This window comes from Microcebus murinus, chromosome 32, assembly GCF_040939455.1.
Source record: "Microcebus murinus isolate Inina chromosome 32, M.murinus_Inina_mat1.0, whole genome shotgun sequence".
Taxonomy (NCBI): domain Eukaryota; kingdom Metazoa; phylum Chordata; class Mammalia; order Primates; family Cheirogaleidae; genus Microcebus; species Microcebus murinus.
The window spans coordinates 3072534-3088429 of NC_134135.1; the positions used below are offsets into that span (position 1 = coordinate 3072534).

The following is a 15896-nucleotide window of genomic DNA, read 5'->3' on the forward strand; positions in this document are numbered from 1 at the left end:
CCGGCCTCATTTATCTCTTTTTTATCTCCTCCTTCCAGTCTTCCCATCTTCAATCTAGTCTCCTCCCATCTGATAATTGCTACTGGATCTAAAAAGTTGTGGGTTTTTGTGGGTTTTTTTGTCACCTCAGACAGGTAGTGTGCTGACACTGTCACAAGGTTTGAGAGAGCTGCATCTCCCACATGGGCATGAAAACCCAGTCATCCTGCTTATGAATCACAAAAGGATCCGAATTTTAGAAGTTTTAAGTCTACTCAGAATCTTCTCTTCAAACCCTTGCTAAAGTGTTAAGTTTTTTTTAAGTGATTCAAGTCAAATGGACACAGATTCTCACCTTTCAAGGCAGGAGTGTCAAAAAACAAATTGTGGAGCAGGTGTTGTGGCTCACACTTGTAGTCTTAGCACTCTGGGAGGCTGAGGCGGGAGGATTGCTCAAAGTCAGCAGTTTAACACCAGCCTGAGCAAGAGCGAGACCCCGTCTCTACTAAAAATAGAAAGAAATTAATTGGCCAACTAAAAATATAGAGAAAATATTCGCCAGGCATGGTGACACATGCCTGTAGTCCCAGCCACTCGGGAGGCTGAAGCAAGAGGATCACCTGAGCCCAAGAGTTTGAGGTTGCTGTGAGGTAGGCTGATGCCATGGCACACTATCCCAGGAAACAGAGTGAGACTCTGTCTCAAAAAAAAAAAAAAATTGTGTACATGTTTAAGAGCCACCAGACTCCTAAAACTCAGTTTCCTCCTTTATGCAATAGAGTTGGATCTGTTTACCCCCAATGAGGTGAAATGACCCTGTATATAATATACAAAAATGCCTAATTTATAGCAATCACTCAGGAATCATTAGTGTTTCTTTCTTGTACTTTAAGGAACATTCTATAATATGCGTTCTGTAGAGTGGAATCTTGGAATGCATGCATTTGAAGGATATGAGTTTACTACATGTGTGTGAGAGAGAGACAGAGACAAAGAGGTGAAGAGGAGAAAAAGAAAGAAAGCTGGGCTCAGTGGCATACTCCTGTAGTCTCAGCTACCCATTTCAGCTGACATTATGAGAGTATGTCCTAGAAGGGAAAATAAAGGTACCTGGAGGAAAAAAAAGTAAAAATACATACTTTCTGGTGGTGAACTTTTAAGGCACAGAGTCCCTGCGCACCAGCAAATGTGGCCCAGTGAGCACCTTGGGATCTGCTCCAAAATTCATACCTCCTTCTTTTCGTAGTGATGGAGAACAAGAGGAAGTGGAGAAAAGGGAAAGAAATAGGTCTTGAATTTCTCTTTTAAGGGCAGCCTCATGAATATATTTCATTAACTACAAAGCATCAAAACATTTTATATTGTTCTCCTAGCTCTTGGGAGGCCGAGGCGGGCGGATTGCTCAAGGTCAGGAGTTCAAAACCAGCCAGAGCAAGAGCGAGACCCCGTCTCTACTATAAATAGAAAGAAATCAATTGGCCAACTGATATATATATAAAAAATTAGCCGGGCATGGTGGTGCATGCCTGTAGTCCCAGCTACTTGGGAGGCTGAGGCAGAAGGATCACTCGAGCCCAGGAGTTTGAGGTTGCTGTGAGCTAGGCTGACGCCACGGCACTCACTCTAGCCTGGACAACAAAGCGAGACTCTGTCTCAAAAAAAAAAAAAAAAAAAAAAAAAAAAAAAAAAAACATTTTATATTGTTCTCGTTGCTTTTTAAAAAGTTTTTTAATTTGAAAGATAAAATTATAGGTATTTGTCATGTACAACATGATGTTTTGAAATATATAGAGATTGTGAAATGGCTAAATCTAGCTAATCAACATATACATCACCCCACAAAGTTACCATTTTTGTGGTGAGAACACTTAAAAATCTACAATCTTAGCAATTTTCAAGAATACAGTATATTGTTATTTTGTTGCTTTTTAAAAATTGAAATATAATTCACATGCCAGAAAATGTACCCTTTTAAGCCAGGCGCGGTGGCTCACGCCTGTAATCCTAGCACTCTGGGAGGCTGAGGCGGGCGGATTGCTCGAGGTCAGGAGTTCGAAACCAGCCTGAGCAAGAGCGAGACCCCGTCTCTACTATAAATAGAAAGAAATTAATTGGCCAACTCATATATATATAAAATTAGCCGGGCATGGTGGCACATGCCTGTAGTCCCAGCTACTCGGGAGGCTGAGGCAGCAGGATTGCTTGAGCCCAGGAGTTTGAGGTTGCTGTGAGCTAGGCTGACGCCACGGCACTCACTCTAGCCTGGGCAACAAGCGAGACTCTGTCTCAAAAAAAAAAAAAAAAAAAAAAAGAAAATGTACCCTTTTAAAGTGTATAATTCAATGATTTTAGTATATTCATATGGCTCTGCAAACATCACTATTATCTAATTCTACAACATTTTCATCACTCCAAAAAGAAACCCTAAGCCCATTAGTATTCCCTCCACATGCCCCCTCCGATCAGTCCCTGGAAACCCTAATCTCCTTTCTTTTATTTTAGAAAGAGGGGACAAATAGGTGTAGCCTAATAGAGGGAGAGAGAAAAGGAAAGGGGGGGGACCACAAAACTACCACAAAGTAAATGACCTAGCTCATTTTACTTTTTCCCGTTGTAGACTGAAGAAGTGCCACATCTCCAGCTCTGCCTGCCAGGACCTCGCAGCCACTCTTATAGCCAATAAGCATTTAATAAGGATGGATCTGAGCGGCAACAGCCTCGGACTTCCAGGCATAGAACTGCTTTGCGAAGGGCTGCAACATCCCAAATGCAGGCTGCAGATGATCCGGTGAGTCTCCATCCCTGAGAAAAAGTTCCTGATCTGTGTGATCTCTCTAGGCAAGCTCATTGTCTCCTGGGGCTTGAAACACCCCCAAATTCTGCTGATACCCAGATCTCTACCTCTGAATCAGGGTTTACGGTTAATCCCACGACTTTGACTCCTGCCCTGGAGTCTGTGCACTTTTGAGGGCCTCTTTCTGGCCTCCTCTGACCCCACTTGTGTCCACATGGTGAGGGGTCCCTGGGGCCACTCGCCCATCTAGAACGAACAACCTCCTCACTGACTCTGTCCTGAGCAATCAGGGTCCCAGGCTCCCTGATCAAAGAGCCTTTAGTTGAGCAACCCCCTTTTCCCACAGTGCCAGCCTCATCCTCTTCCTCTGGGTGAATTCCTACTCGGCTTTTGAGATCCACCTCCAGCCCTCCCAGAGCCTTCCCTACCAATACATCCTGTTTCCCAAAGCTGAGTTAGGTGGCACCTCCACCGTGACGGTTTCACAAACAGCAGCTCGTGTTCACTGGGCACTCACTATGTGCCAGGCCCCGTTCCACGTCCTTTGTTTAGCAAATTATTTAATCCTTGCAACAACTTTATGAAGGAGGTACTATTATCATCCTCATTGCATAGACAGTGAACCTGAGACACAACTGCAGGTGACACATAAAATTGAGATCTGATAAATCTTGCTTGAAATCACAGGGTGATAGAGGTGGATAAAAATGCAGTCGTTGAACTCTAGAGACCCCGCCCTGAACTGGCGCCCTCTACTGACTTGATGGTACCACGCTAGACTTTATTTATTTTATTTATTTTTTAATTTTTTTTTGAGACAAATTTCCCTGGTGATCACAATCTCCACTCCTAGCTGAGAACCAAGGGAGTGACTCCCAGCACTGGCTTTTTTTTTTTTTTTTTTTTTTTTTTTTTTTTTGAGACAGAGTCTCGCTTTGTTGCCTAGGCTACAATGAGTGCCATGGCATCAGCCTAGCTCACAGCAACCTCAAACTCCTGGGCTCAAGCGATCCTCCTGCCTCAGCCTCCCAGGTAGCTGGGACTACAGGCATGCGCCACCATGCCTGGCTAATTTTTTCTATATATTTTTAGTTGGCCAATTAATTTGCTTCTATTTTTAGTAGAGACGGGGCCTCACTCTTGCTCAGGCTGGTTTCGAACTCCTGACCTCGAACAATCTGCTCGCCTCGGCCTCCCAGAGTGCTAGGATTACAGGCGTGAGCCACCGTGCCCGGCCTATTTTATTTTTTAATTTTAAGACTAGTCAAGTGCAGTAGTGAGAAGGGGGAAAGAGAAGAACAAGGAGCTCGATCTGTAACTGACTGTGAGCAATCAATTGAGATAACTCACTACCTTTGGACGAGCCACCACGCTGGATTTTGATTGCTTCCCTGTTTGTCTTATGAGACAGAATGCTCCTTGTTGCAAATGACCGCGTCTTGTTTATCTCTGTAGCTCTAGTGACATGTGTAGGTTAGTGTTGGGTGATTAAACAGGCCACGGCACAAGCAATAAGGACACAGAAAAGCATGATGGCGCCTACTTCAACATCTCTCTCCTCCCAAGGTTGAGGAAGTGTCAGCTGGAGGCCGCGGCCTGCCGGGAGATTGCGTCTGTGCTCAGCACCAACCCACATCTGATAGAACTCGACCTGACAGGAAACGCTCTGGAGGATTCGGGCCTGAGGTGGTTGTGCCAGGGACTGCGGCATCCAGTCTGCAGACTACGGACCTTGTGGTGAGTTCTTCGTGGGGCCAACTGAAATGGCAAATCTCTTCATATTGAATGACAGCACAGAAACGCATCCACTATCTGTACACCAATAATTATAGCAGCGTTATTCACAGTGGCCAAAAGTAGAAACAACCCAACTGTCCATGGATGTTTGAATAAAGAAAATGTGGTGGCCGGGCGCGGTGGCTCACGCCTGTAATCCTAGCACTCTGAGAGGCCGAGGCGGGAGGGTTGCTCGAGGTCAGGAGTTCGAAACCAGCCTGAGCAAGAGCGAGACCCCGTCTCTACTATAAATAGAAAGAAATTAATTGGCCAACTAATATATATAGAAAAAATTAGCCGGGCATGGTGGCGCATGCCTGTAGTCCCAGCCACTTGGGAGGCTGAGGCAGCAGGATGGCTTGAGCCCAGGAGTTTGAGGTTGCTGTGAGCTAGGCTGATGCCACGGCACTCATTCTAGCCTAGGCAACAAAGCGAGACTCTGTCTCAAAAATAAATAAATAAATAAACAAATAAATAAATAAAAACCAAAGAAGATGGGTTTATGGTTGCACCAGTCAGTCCACCCTTTGGGCTGAGGTGGGTCCCCAAGACACACATCAAAGGGAGCCCGAGGAGTCACACCGATGGCCACAAACATATTTCCCAATATTTTAACCAAGAAAATGCATTACCTTAAAATGTTTTTTAACTGGCAAAATACATGTAACAAAAAAGTTACCATCTTGAGCATTTGGAAGTGTGCAGCTCAGTGGCGTTCAGGGCCTTCGGGCCGGTGTGCAGCCATCGCCGCCGGCCATCCCCGGAACGCCTTCCTTCTCGCAAAACTGAAGTTCTGCGCCCACTCACAACTGCCATTCCCTGCCCCACCCCGGCATCCTCCACTCTGCTTTCTGTCTCTGTGAATTTCATTCCTCTAAGTTCCTCATGTAAATGGAATCGTAGTGACAGGGGAAGACCGCCGAGCGCTGGGGCGCAGCCGCTCCCCCACGGCAGGTGCGCACTGCTGGGCGGGGCCTCGCGTGTCCACACCTGCTGTCCCCGCCAGGTGCTTGGCCTCCTGCTCCCGTCCTCCCTTGGAGCTGGCTGCGCGATGTTGATTGGATACTTTTTGAATCCCGCTGTTGCTGATTGGATGTTGAAGCTTGTTGCTGATTGGACGCTTTTTGATTCCTACCAAGGGTATAAAAACAGGAGGAGCCTGAGGAAGGGGGGTCAGAAGTCAGCAGTTGGCTGAGCCTGATGAAGGGATAAAGACTGATCTGCTCTTCGTGTGCCGCTCAGTGCTTTCCCGGGCCAAGTGCTGCAACAAGACCTGTAACACTAGCTGTACACCTTGTTGCAATAGAATATTTGCTTTTAGTGACTGGCTTATTTCACTGAAAATAATGTCCTGAAGGTTCATTCTTACTATAACGTTATCAAGGTTGTATGGCGTTTCAGAATCTCCTTTCTTCCTTAGGCCAAAGAATATTCTCTTGCAGGAATATGCCTCGTTCTGGCTATTGGTTATTGATCCATCCATCTGTCAGTGGCCCCTTGAGTTGCTTCCAGCTCTTCGCTATTGTGAATAATACTGCAATGATCACTGGCATACAAATATTCCCTCAAGACCCTACTTTCAATTGTTTTTAATATACATCTAGAAGTAGAATTTCTGGATTCTATGGTAATTCTATTTTTAAATTTTTTTAGGAACTGACATATTGTTTTTCATAGCAGTTAATGACATTTTACATTCCAGCCAATGTGCATAAGGTTCCAGTTTCTCCACTTCTTCACCAATACTTGTTTTTGTTTTGTTTTGTTTTGTTTTTATGAGACAGAGTCTCACTCTGTTACCTGGGCTAGAGTGCCGTGGCATCAGCCTAGCTCACAGCAACCTCAAACACCTGGGCTCAAGCGATCCTCCTGACTCAGCCTCCCGAGTAGCTGGGACTACGGGCATGTGCCACTACAGCTGGATACATTTTTTATATTTTTAGTTGCCTGGCCAAATTTCTTTCTATTTTTTAGTAGAGACAGGGTCTAACTCTTGCTCAGGCTGGTCTCAAACTCCTGAGCTCAAGCAGTCCTCCCACCTCAGCCTCCCTGAGTGCTTGGATTACAGGCATGAGCCACCATGCCTGGCCACCAATACTTGTTATCGTCTGAGATTTTTGTTTTTTGTTTTAAAGGTAGGGTCTTGCTCTGTTACCCAGCTAGTGTGCAGTGGAGCAATCATAGCTCACTACAGCCTTGAGCTCCTGGGCTCAAGCCATCCTCCCACTTCAGCCTCCCCAGTAGCTGGGACTACAGGTGCATCACCACACCTAGCTCATTTTTTTTTTTTTTTTTTTTGAGACAGAGTCTCACTTGTTGCCCAGGCTAGAGTGAGTGCCGTGGCGTCAGCCTAGCTCACAGCAACCTCAAACTCCTAGGCTCAAGCAATCCTCCTGCCTCAGCCTCCCGAGTAGCTGGGACTACAGGCATGTGCCACCATGCCCGGCTAATTTTTTCTATATATATTAGTTGGCCAATTAATTTCTTTCTATTTATAGTAGAGACGAGGTCTCGCTCTTGCTCAGGCTGGTTTCGAACTCCTGACCTTGAGCAATCCGCCCGTCTCGGCCTCCCAGAGAGCTAGGATTACAGGCGTGAGCCACCACGCCCGGCTCATTTTTTTTTTTATAGACATGGTCTCACTGTGTTACCCAGGCTGGTCTCAAATTCTTGACCTCAAACAATCAATCTACCTCAGCCTTCCAAAGTGCTGGAATTACAGGTGCGAGCCACTACACCTGGCCTGTTTCCTTTTTTCTTTTGAGGCAGAGTGTCACTCTGTTGCCTGGGCTAGAATGCTGTGGCATCAGCCTAGCTCACAGCAACCTCCAACTCCTGGGCTCAGGCGATCCTCCTGCCTCAGCCTCCCGAGTAGCTGGGACTACAGGCATGCACCACCATGCCTGGCTAATTTTTTATTTGGAGAAGTGTCTAATCAAGTCTTTTGTCCATTTTTTAACTGGATTGTTTGTCTGAAAATACATTACTTTTAAGATTAGTGAGAGGGGACACGATACTCTTCACATGGAAAACACTCGGTAATATTTGTTGGATTGGATTTTGTGCAGGTTGAAGATCTGCCACCTCACGGCTGCTGCCTGTGAAGATCTGGCCCCGACCCTGCGTGAGAACCGGAGCCTGGTGGAGCTGGACCTGGGCCTGAATGAGCTGGGGGACCCCGGGACGCTGCTGCTGTGCCAGGGCCTCAGGCACCCCACGTGCACGCTCCAGACGCTCCGGTGCGCTTCGCCTGCCATCTTAGGAGTCCAGACCCATAACGCCGCCCTCAGCGACGCTGCCTCCCCTCTTCTCCTGAACTCTAGCTACACCAGCCTCCTTTTGAAAACATTGCTGGGGCCCAGCGCACTGGCTCAGCCTGTAATCCCAGCACTCTGGGAGGCCGAGGCGGGCGGATTGCTCAAGGTCAGGAGTTCGAAACCAGCCTGAGCAAGAGCGAGACCCCGTCTCTACTATAAATACAAAGAAATTAATTGGCCAACTAACATATATAGAAAAAATTAACCCGCCATGGTGGCGCATGCCTGTAGTCCCAGCTACTCGGGAGGCCGAGGCAGGAGGATCACTTGAGCCCAGGAGTTTGAGGTTGCTGTGAGCTAGGCTGACACCACGGCACTCACTCTAGCCCGGGCAACAAAGTGAGACTCTGTCTCAAAAAAAAAAAAAAAAAAGAAAAAGAAAATAAATAAAATTTCTGCCACAGGGCCTTTGCACAAGCAACTCTTGCTTTCTGGAATGTCATTCCTCTGTGCTGTCCCTTTTTGCCCAGAGAAGGTAAATTCATCTTCTTGGACAAACGCCACTTTCCATGGACACTCTCCCTAATCCCTAGATGAGGTCTGAGTTCCTAGTTTTATGATCTTAGATGACCTTATACCTCCTCTGGGCATCACCTACCAAATTTTGTCATTTGTATGTATATGTGTGTGTGCGCACGTGGCATTCCAGAAGGGTAGAAGCTGTGTCAACTCTCTCTTGCAGTGACTAGAAGTGCTTTAAAATGCAATCTTTTTTATTCTTTTTAAGAGCTCAGATGCCCTCTCGCCCTGTTCCCCAGGCTGGGCTCCAGCTCCTGGGCTCAGGCGACACTCCCGCCTCAGCCTGGCGGCCACCGCCCCTGTTGTTCATCCCTTTCCTCTCGTCCCCCTGCCTACTTCTGTCTTGTCCTCTCTCTCTCTCCAGGGTGGAGACGGAGGCCGCCTCTGCGGCTCTGTCAGCACTGGGTGCGGGAGCCCTCGTGGAGGGGACTGCAGAGGCCAGAACCCTGCTCACTGGGACTGTCCTGTCGCCCTGCCCTGTCTCGCAGGTTGGGCATCTGCCGGCTGGGCGCTGCGGCCTGCGCTGCACTCTGCGACGTGCTCCAAGCCAGCCGCCACCTCCTGGAGCTGGATCTGAGCTTCAACGACCTGGGGGACGGGGGCCTGCGGCTGCTGGGCGCGGGGCTGCGACATCCCGCCTGCAGGCTGCAGAAGCTGTGGTGAGTGTCCCCCGCGGGCGTGGTGGCCACCCGGGTGGGAGCGCTTTCTCTTCCTTTGTTTTCCTAAGAAAGGACTGTTCCTCCCTCACTTTGGAATTTCCAAGGAGAGAAGAAAGAGGTCAAAAGAGAAAATAGAGACTCTCTCTGAATCTATTCTGTTCTGGGAGGCTACCTGATTAAAAAAAAAAAATCAAAATTAAACTTTTTCAAAATAAAAATAAATTTTAAAAAAGAGGAAACAGGCCAGGCACAGTGGCTGTCGCCAGTAATCCTAGAACTCTGGGAGGCTGAGGCAGGTGGATTGCTCAAGGTGAGGAGTTTGAAACCAGCCTGAGCAAGAGTGAGACCTTGTCTCTACTAAAATAGAAAGAAATTAATCGGTCAACTAAAAATATACAGAAAAAATCAGCCAGGCATGGTGGCACATGCCTGTAGTCCCAGCTACTCAGGAGGTTGAGGCAGGAGGATCGCTTGAGCCCAGGGGTTTGAGGTTGCTGTGAGCTAGGCTGACGCCACGGCACTCTAGCCCAGGCAACAGAGTGAGACTGACTCAAAAAAAAAAAAGAGGAAACATACTGTACAAGCTGTTTATGTAATTCAACACAAACATAAGTTGCTCCGTTGTTCCTTCAAGTGTTGCCTCTAAACATGTTTTTGCAAAATCCCTCTTCTTCCCTTTTTTTTTTTTTTTTTTTTTGAGACAGAGTCTTGCTTTGCTGTCCAGGCTAAAGTGAGTGCCGTGGTGTCAGCCTAGCTCACAGCAACCTCAAACTCCTGGGCTCAAGCGATCCTCCTGCCTCAGCCTCCCGAGTAGCTGGGACTACAGGCATGTGCCACCATGCCCGGCTTACTTTTTCTATATATATTAGTTGGGCAATTAATTTCTTTCTATTTATAGTAGAGACAGGGTATCGCTCTTGCTCAGGTTTGTCTTGAACTCCTGAGCTCAAACGATCCGTCCACCTTGGCCTCCCAGAGTCTCTTCTTCCCTTGACATTTACTTGAGCAGATTCATAGCTTTTCAATAAAGTTTTGATAATCAAAAATTCAACCTGGGCCAGGCGCAGTGGCTCACGCCTATAATCCTAGCACTCTGGGAGGCCGAGGCGGGCGGATTGCTCAAGGTCAGGAGTTGGAAACCAGGCTGAGCAAGAGTGAGACCTCGTCTCTACTATAAATAGAAAGAAATTAATTGGCCAACTAATATATATAGAAAAAACTAGCTGGCATGGTGTCGCATGCCTGTACTCCCAGCTACTCGGGAGGCTGAGGCAGAAGGATCGCTTGAACCCAGGAGTTTGAGGTTGCTGTGAGCTAGGCTGACGCCACGGCACTCACTCTAGCCTGGGCAAAGTGAGACACTGTCTCAAAAAAAAAAAAAAAAAATTCAACCTGGGCCGGGCGCGGTGGTTCACGCCTGTAATCCTAGCACTCTGGGAGGCCGAGGCCAGCGGATTGCTTGAGGTCAGGAGTTCGAAACCAGACTGAGCAAGAGCGAGACCCTGTCTCTACTATAAATAGAAAGAAATTAATTGGCCAACTAATATATATAGAAAAAACTAGCTGGCATGGTGTCGCATGCCTGTACTCCCAGCTACTCGGGAGGCTGAGGCAGAAGGATCGCTTGAACCCAGGAGTTTGAGGTTGCTGTGAGCTAGGCTGACGCCACGGCACTCACTCTAGCCTGGGCAAAGTGAGACACTGTCTCAAAAAAAAAAAAAAAATTCAACCTGGGCCGGGCGCGGTGGTTCACGCCTGTAATCCTAGCACTCTGGGAGGCCGAGGCCAGCGGATTGCTTGAGGTCAGGAGTTCGAAACCAGACTGAGCAAGAGCGAGACCCTGTCTCTACTATAAATAGAAAGAAATTAATTGGTCAACTAATATATATAGAAAAAATTAGCCGGGCATGGTGGCGCATGCCTGTAATCCCAGCTACTCGGGAGGCTGAGGCAGGAGGATCGCTTGAGCCCAGGAGTGTGAGGTTGCCGTGAGCTAGGCTGACGCCACGGCACTCACTCTAGCCTGGGCATCAAAGCAAGACTCTGTCTCAAAAAAAAAAAAAAAAAAAATTTCAACCTGGTCCGGTGTAAATTGTAATCAAATGCTATGACTCCCTCCTTCCCCTTTCTCTCATGCCAGCCAGACCCCTAACTTGAAGGGCTTGGATTGGGATGAGACATTATCTATTTTGTAAAATCATCCTCCATTCCTGGATCTCTTTTCAAAAATTGACATATAGTAATTGTACCTGAGTATGGGGTTCATGTGATATTTTGCTACATATGCCTGCAATATATACTGATCAAATCAGGGTAATTAGGGTACCCATCACCTCAAACATTCATCATTTCTTTGTGTTGGGAACATTCCAAATCTTCTAGTTATTTTATTTTTATTTTTACTTCCCACTATACTAATGAGGATTCTAGCTATTTTTGAAATATTCAATAAATTATTAACTATAATTACCCTACTGTGGTATCAAACACCAGAACTTATTCTTCCCATCTGTGTGTTTGTACCCATGAACCAACTACTCCTCACCCAGCCTCCCCCCGCCCCCCGCCCCGCCCTCTCCAGCATATGAAAGACCCCCATGGGCTTCCGCGTGGCTCCCCCAGTTGTCGGGGCCCTGATTTCCGTTATCTCCCATCCTTGAGGGTATGTCGGCTCCTTTATGGGACAGGCTCCCCCAGCTTGGTAGCAGATGCCTACATTTTACTCATTCCAAATCCAAGCCCTGAAAGAAAAAGCTCCAAGAAAAGTATGGCTTTGGATTCGTGGGCGTTGCGGGGATCTTGTGCCCCAGCTGGAACCATTCATGGTGGCTGGGGACATGGAAAATGAGAGACTTCGGCCTAGAGCCCATGTCCATCTCTAGAGCTTAAGGACAAGGTTGACCACAGCTGGACTGAGACTGGGTTTCCATGGGAAGTTGGGGCAGAATACCCCGGAGGGAAGTGGACCCTGGGCTTCCAAATCAACAGGTGTCCCTTATGGGTGGAGCTGTGAATTTAGGATCACAGTAAATGCCTTTCTTCTTTTTTTTTTTTTTTTTTTGAGACAGAGTCTCCCTTTGTTGCCCAGGCTAGAGTGAGTGCCGTGGCGTCAGCCTCGCTCACAGCAACGTCAAACTCCTGGGCTCGAGTGATCCTTCTGCCTCAGCCTCCCGGGTAGCTGGGACTACAGGCATGCGCCACCGTGCCCGGCTAATTTTTTCTATGTGTTTTCAGTTGGCCGATTAATTTCTTTATATTTTTAGTACAGACGGGGGTCTCACTCTCACTCAGGCTGGTTTCGAACTCCTGGCCTCGAGCGATCCACCTGCGTCGGCCTCCCAGAGTGCTAGGATTACAGGCGTGAGCCACGGTGACCGGCCTTGAATGCCTTTCTTAAATGCTTGCCATCCCCACATTGGCCTTAACCTACACTGGCTCTGGACAACTCTGCTTTCTCTTAAATTGGTCTCCTGAAAACTTCAACGCATTCCCTTGGAAAACGAGGCTCTCCCAGAGTAGTGCCCAATGTTGCTGCTTTTTTTTTTTTTTTGAGACAGAGTCTCGCTTTGTTGCCCAGGCTAGAGTGAGTGCCGTGGCGTCAGCCTAGTTCACAGCAACCTCAAACTCCTGGGCTCGAGTGATCCTCCTGCCTCAGCCTCCTGAGTAGCTGGGACTACAGACATGCGCCACCATGCCCGGCTAATTTTTTCTATATATATTAGTTGGCCAACTAATTTGTTTCTATTTATAGTAGAGACGGGGTCTCGCTCTTGCTCAGGCTGGTTTCGAACTCCTGACCTTGAGCAATCTGCCCTCCTGGGCCTCCCAGAGTGCTGGGATTACAGGCGTGAGCCACGGCGCCCGGCCTCTAATGTTGCTGCTTCATCTTCCACAGGCTGGACAGCTGTGGCCTCACGGCTAAGGCGTGCAGGGACCTTTCTTCCACCCTGGGGATCAACCAGACCCTGGCTGAGCTTTACCTGACCAACAACGCCCTGGGGGACACAGGTGTCCGGCTGCTGTGCAAGCCGCTGAGCCTTCCCAGCTGCCCACTCCGAGTCCTCTGGTGAGAGAGGGTTCCTGGTTCTCTCTGGAGGAGGCAGGTCGGTTGGGAGCCTCGGGGTCAATAATTGAGACTCACAGGTTTGGTGGGTAAATAATCTGGAAAACTTGGAAACATTTCATTTATCCACTCACATACGCAATTGCGCAGAATACACGAGGCCTTAGCTTGCCACACCTCTTGGAGACTTCTATACCATCTACTGCCTGCGTGAGCTTGGATAATTTTTTTTTTTTTTTTTTTTTTTTTTTTGAGACAGAGTCTCGCTTTGCTGCCCAGGCTAGAGTGAGTGCCGTGGCGTCAGCCTAGCTCACAGCAACCTCAAACTCCTGGGCTCAAGGGATCCTCCTGCCTCAGCCTCCCAAGTAGCTGGGACTACAGGCATGTGCCACCATGCCCGGCTAATTTTTTGTATATATTAGTTGGCCAATTAATTTCTTTCTATTTATAGTAGAGACGGGTCTCGCTCTTGCTCAGGCTGGTTTCGAACTCCTGACCTCGAGCAATCTTCCCGCCTCGGCCTCCCAGAGAGCTAGGATTACAGGCGTGAGCCACCGCGCCCGGCCGAGCTTGGATAATTTACTGAGTATTTATTTCCTAATCTCAAATGGGGCCATTGTAGCTGAGTCAGAATCTAGGATTACTCTGCCTAGGTTCTAATTCTAATCCTGTCTAATCCATATCAACTAGGTGACATATTTTTGCAAGTTATTTAACATCTTTTGTTTTTTTTTTTTTTTTGAGACAGAGTCTTACTCTGTCTCAAAAGTCTCACTCTGCCCAGGCTAGAGTGCCATGGCATCAGCCTAGCTCACAGCAGCCTCAAACTCCTGGGCTTAAGCGATCCTCCTGCCTCAGCCTCCCGAGTAGCTGGGACTACAGGCATGCGCCATCATGCCCGGCTAAGTTTTTCTATATATTTTTAGTTGGCCAGTTAATTTCTATCTATTTTCTAGTAGAGGCGGGGGCTTGCTCTTGCTCAGGCTGGTTTCAAACTCCTGACCTTGAGCGATTGCCCGCCTCAGCCTCCCAGAGTGCTAGGCCGCCCAGCTATGGTGACTTATTTTTTGCAAGTTATTTATTCAACCTCTTACTTCACCTTAGTATCCCTTCTGTAAAATGAAGAGTTGCTTTTTCTTAAGATTATAAATTATATCAGTTAACACAGGTTACAGACTTAAAATTGTGTGTAGTATAGAGTAGGTCTGTTTCCCAGAAGGGTTGAAGTATTGGAAGGTAATGGAATTATTTTATCAGAGAAAGATACACAATAGGCAACTTCAGATTTATTAATTGAATGCACAACAGCGGGCTGGAATGACGTTTCCCACGCTGCTGTCCTCAGGTTATTTGGAATGGAGCTGCGGGAATCCACCCACAGGAGGTTGGCAGCGCTTCGAGGGACAAAACCTTACTTGGACATTGGCTGCTGACAGGTCCTGCCTGCTGGCTCCTGTCCTGAAGTCCGGACAGGGGAAGACGGGTCGCCTTGGCCACACAGCACAAGGACCAGGGGTCCACTTCCCCAGGAGGCAGATTCACCTGCCGACTGAGACCAGAAGTCCTTTCTGCTGGGGACCTAGGGGACCAACGCGTGCTGCAGCTTTAATTTTGGGATTGTGGGCGCGCACAGGGAGCTCCGGGCAGGGCATGACCGCCTAGGAGAGGTTTGAAGACCCCTAACAGGAGAAGTGAAAGCCAAGATGACTAGACAGCCGCGGCGCTGGGAAGAGGGTGACCGCGTCCCTCAAGGAGCCGCTGGCAGTGCCGGGAGACAGTTTACCACGGGCGGGCACCACTGCCACCTAGCGGCAGAGGACGGGAACGCGTGTCCCGCAAGGCACGGGACAGACCTCCGGGCGCTTGACCCCGAGCGCACATCGTGCCCAAATCAAGGAAACCACTTCCTCAAAAATGTTCCCGTTGGATGACAGTAGGGGAACTGAGCGTTTGGGGGAGACTCCCGTGCAAGATGGCCCTTAGATGCTCCTCATGCCAGCAACCCTGCCCGGGGTCTGCGCAGGGGCCCTGCCGGGGGCCGGGGCTGCCTGCCTGGAGCTCGCCAGGCGCGGCTGCTTCTCCAGCCAGCTGTCCTCCCCCAACGGCCACAGTCCTTCCGTCACCAGCCTGCGGGGGCACTTGGGAACCGCGGGCGTTGGTGCGCGCGGGCCGGAGCTCCTGGGACGCCGACAGGCAGACTCGGGCCCAGGTGGGGTGAATATGAAAAGGCAGGCTGGCGTGCCCAGTTTGGTGACTTGGCACTTCACCCAAGTCAGCGTCAACGCTGCTGGGCCACAGACCAGGACGGTTCTTCTCATTTGGGGTGCTATTATCAAAGCTCCCTGGAACCTGAGAATCTACATCAGATCTGGACGCCATAGGTGACGTGAGTAGCAGAGCCCTAAGGGGCCTGGAACAGCAATGCTGAGCCCTGAGAGGCAAAATGCCACAATTGCTAAGACAAAACCAGGAGACTTACCATTGGGAGCTAAATAGTTACCTGGAGTGCAGGAAAAACAAAATACTGCTAATAAACCTAATGTCTCATACTTTAAGTGACTTTGGAATGATTTTTTGCAAGACACCTGACTGAGTCCATCAATTCTGCGTCCATATTGCAGCCTCTGTTGCTAGGCAACTAATTGCGCATGGTGGCCTACTGTCAAAATCAGGCCCCTTTCAAATGCTAATCTTAATGGCTGATACTCTGTGGCTTATGCTTTGCCACCCCTAACAGTTCCGATTTCCACTGTTATATTCATTGGAACAGGGAGAGCACTTAACTGGGC

General features: G+C 48.5%; 1 protein-coding gene and 1 non-coding gene across 3 annotated transcripts in view; one reads left to right on the top strand and one right to left on the bottom strand.

Annotated features, from left to right (window-relative positions):
* The window catches only part of NLRP12 (NLR family pyrin domain containing 12), a 33985-nt gene extending 18334 nt beyond the window's left edge, over positions 1–15651 (top strand). For both annotated transcript variants that reach the window (XM_075998917.1, XM_075998918.1), the window contains 6 exons: positions 2597–2767; positions 4340–4510; positions 7618–7788; positions 8874–9044; positions 12940–13110; positions 14453–15651. In XM_075998917.1, the coding sequence (XP_075855032.1) occupies positions 2597–2767; positions 4340–4510; positions 7618–7788; positions 8874–9044; positions 12940–13110; positions 14453–14540 (943 nt within the window). In that variant the 3' untranslated portion in view covers positions 14541–15651. The remainder of the gene's footprint in view (positions 1–2596; positions 2768–4339; positions 4511–7617; positions 7789–8873; positions 9045–12939; positions 13111–14452) is intronic.
* On the bottom strand, positions 125–228 carry LOC142865774 (small nucleolar RNA U13). Its single transcript, XR_012915902.1, has one exon. It is a non-coding gene; the product is annotated as a small nucleolar RNA U13 (small nucleolar RNA).
* Positions 15652–15896: the final 245 nt, after the last annotated feature.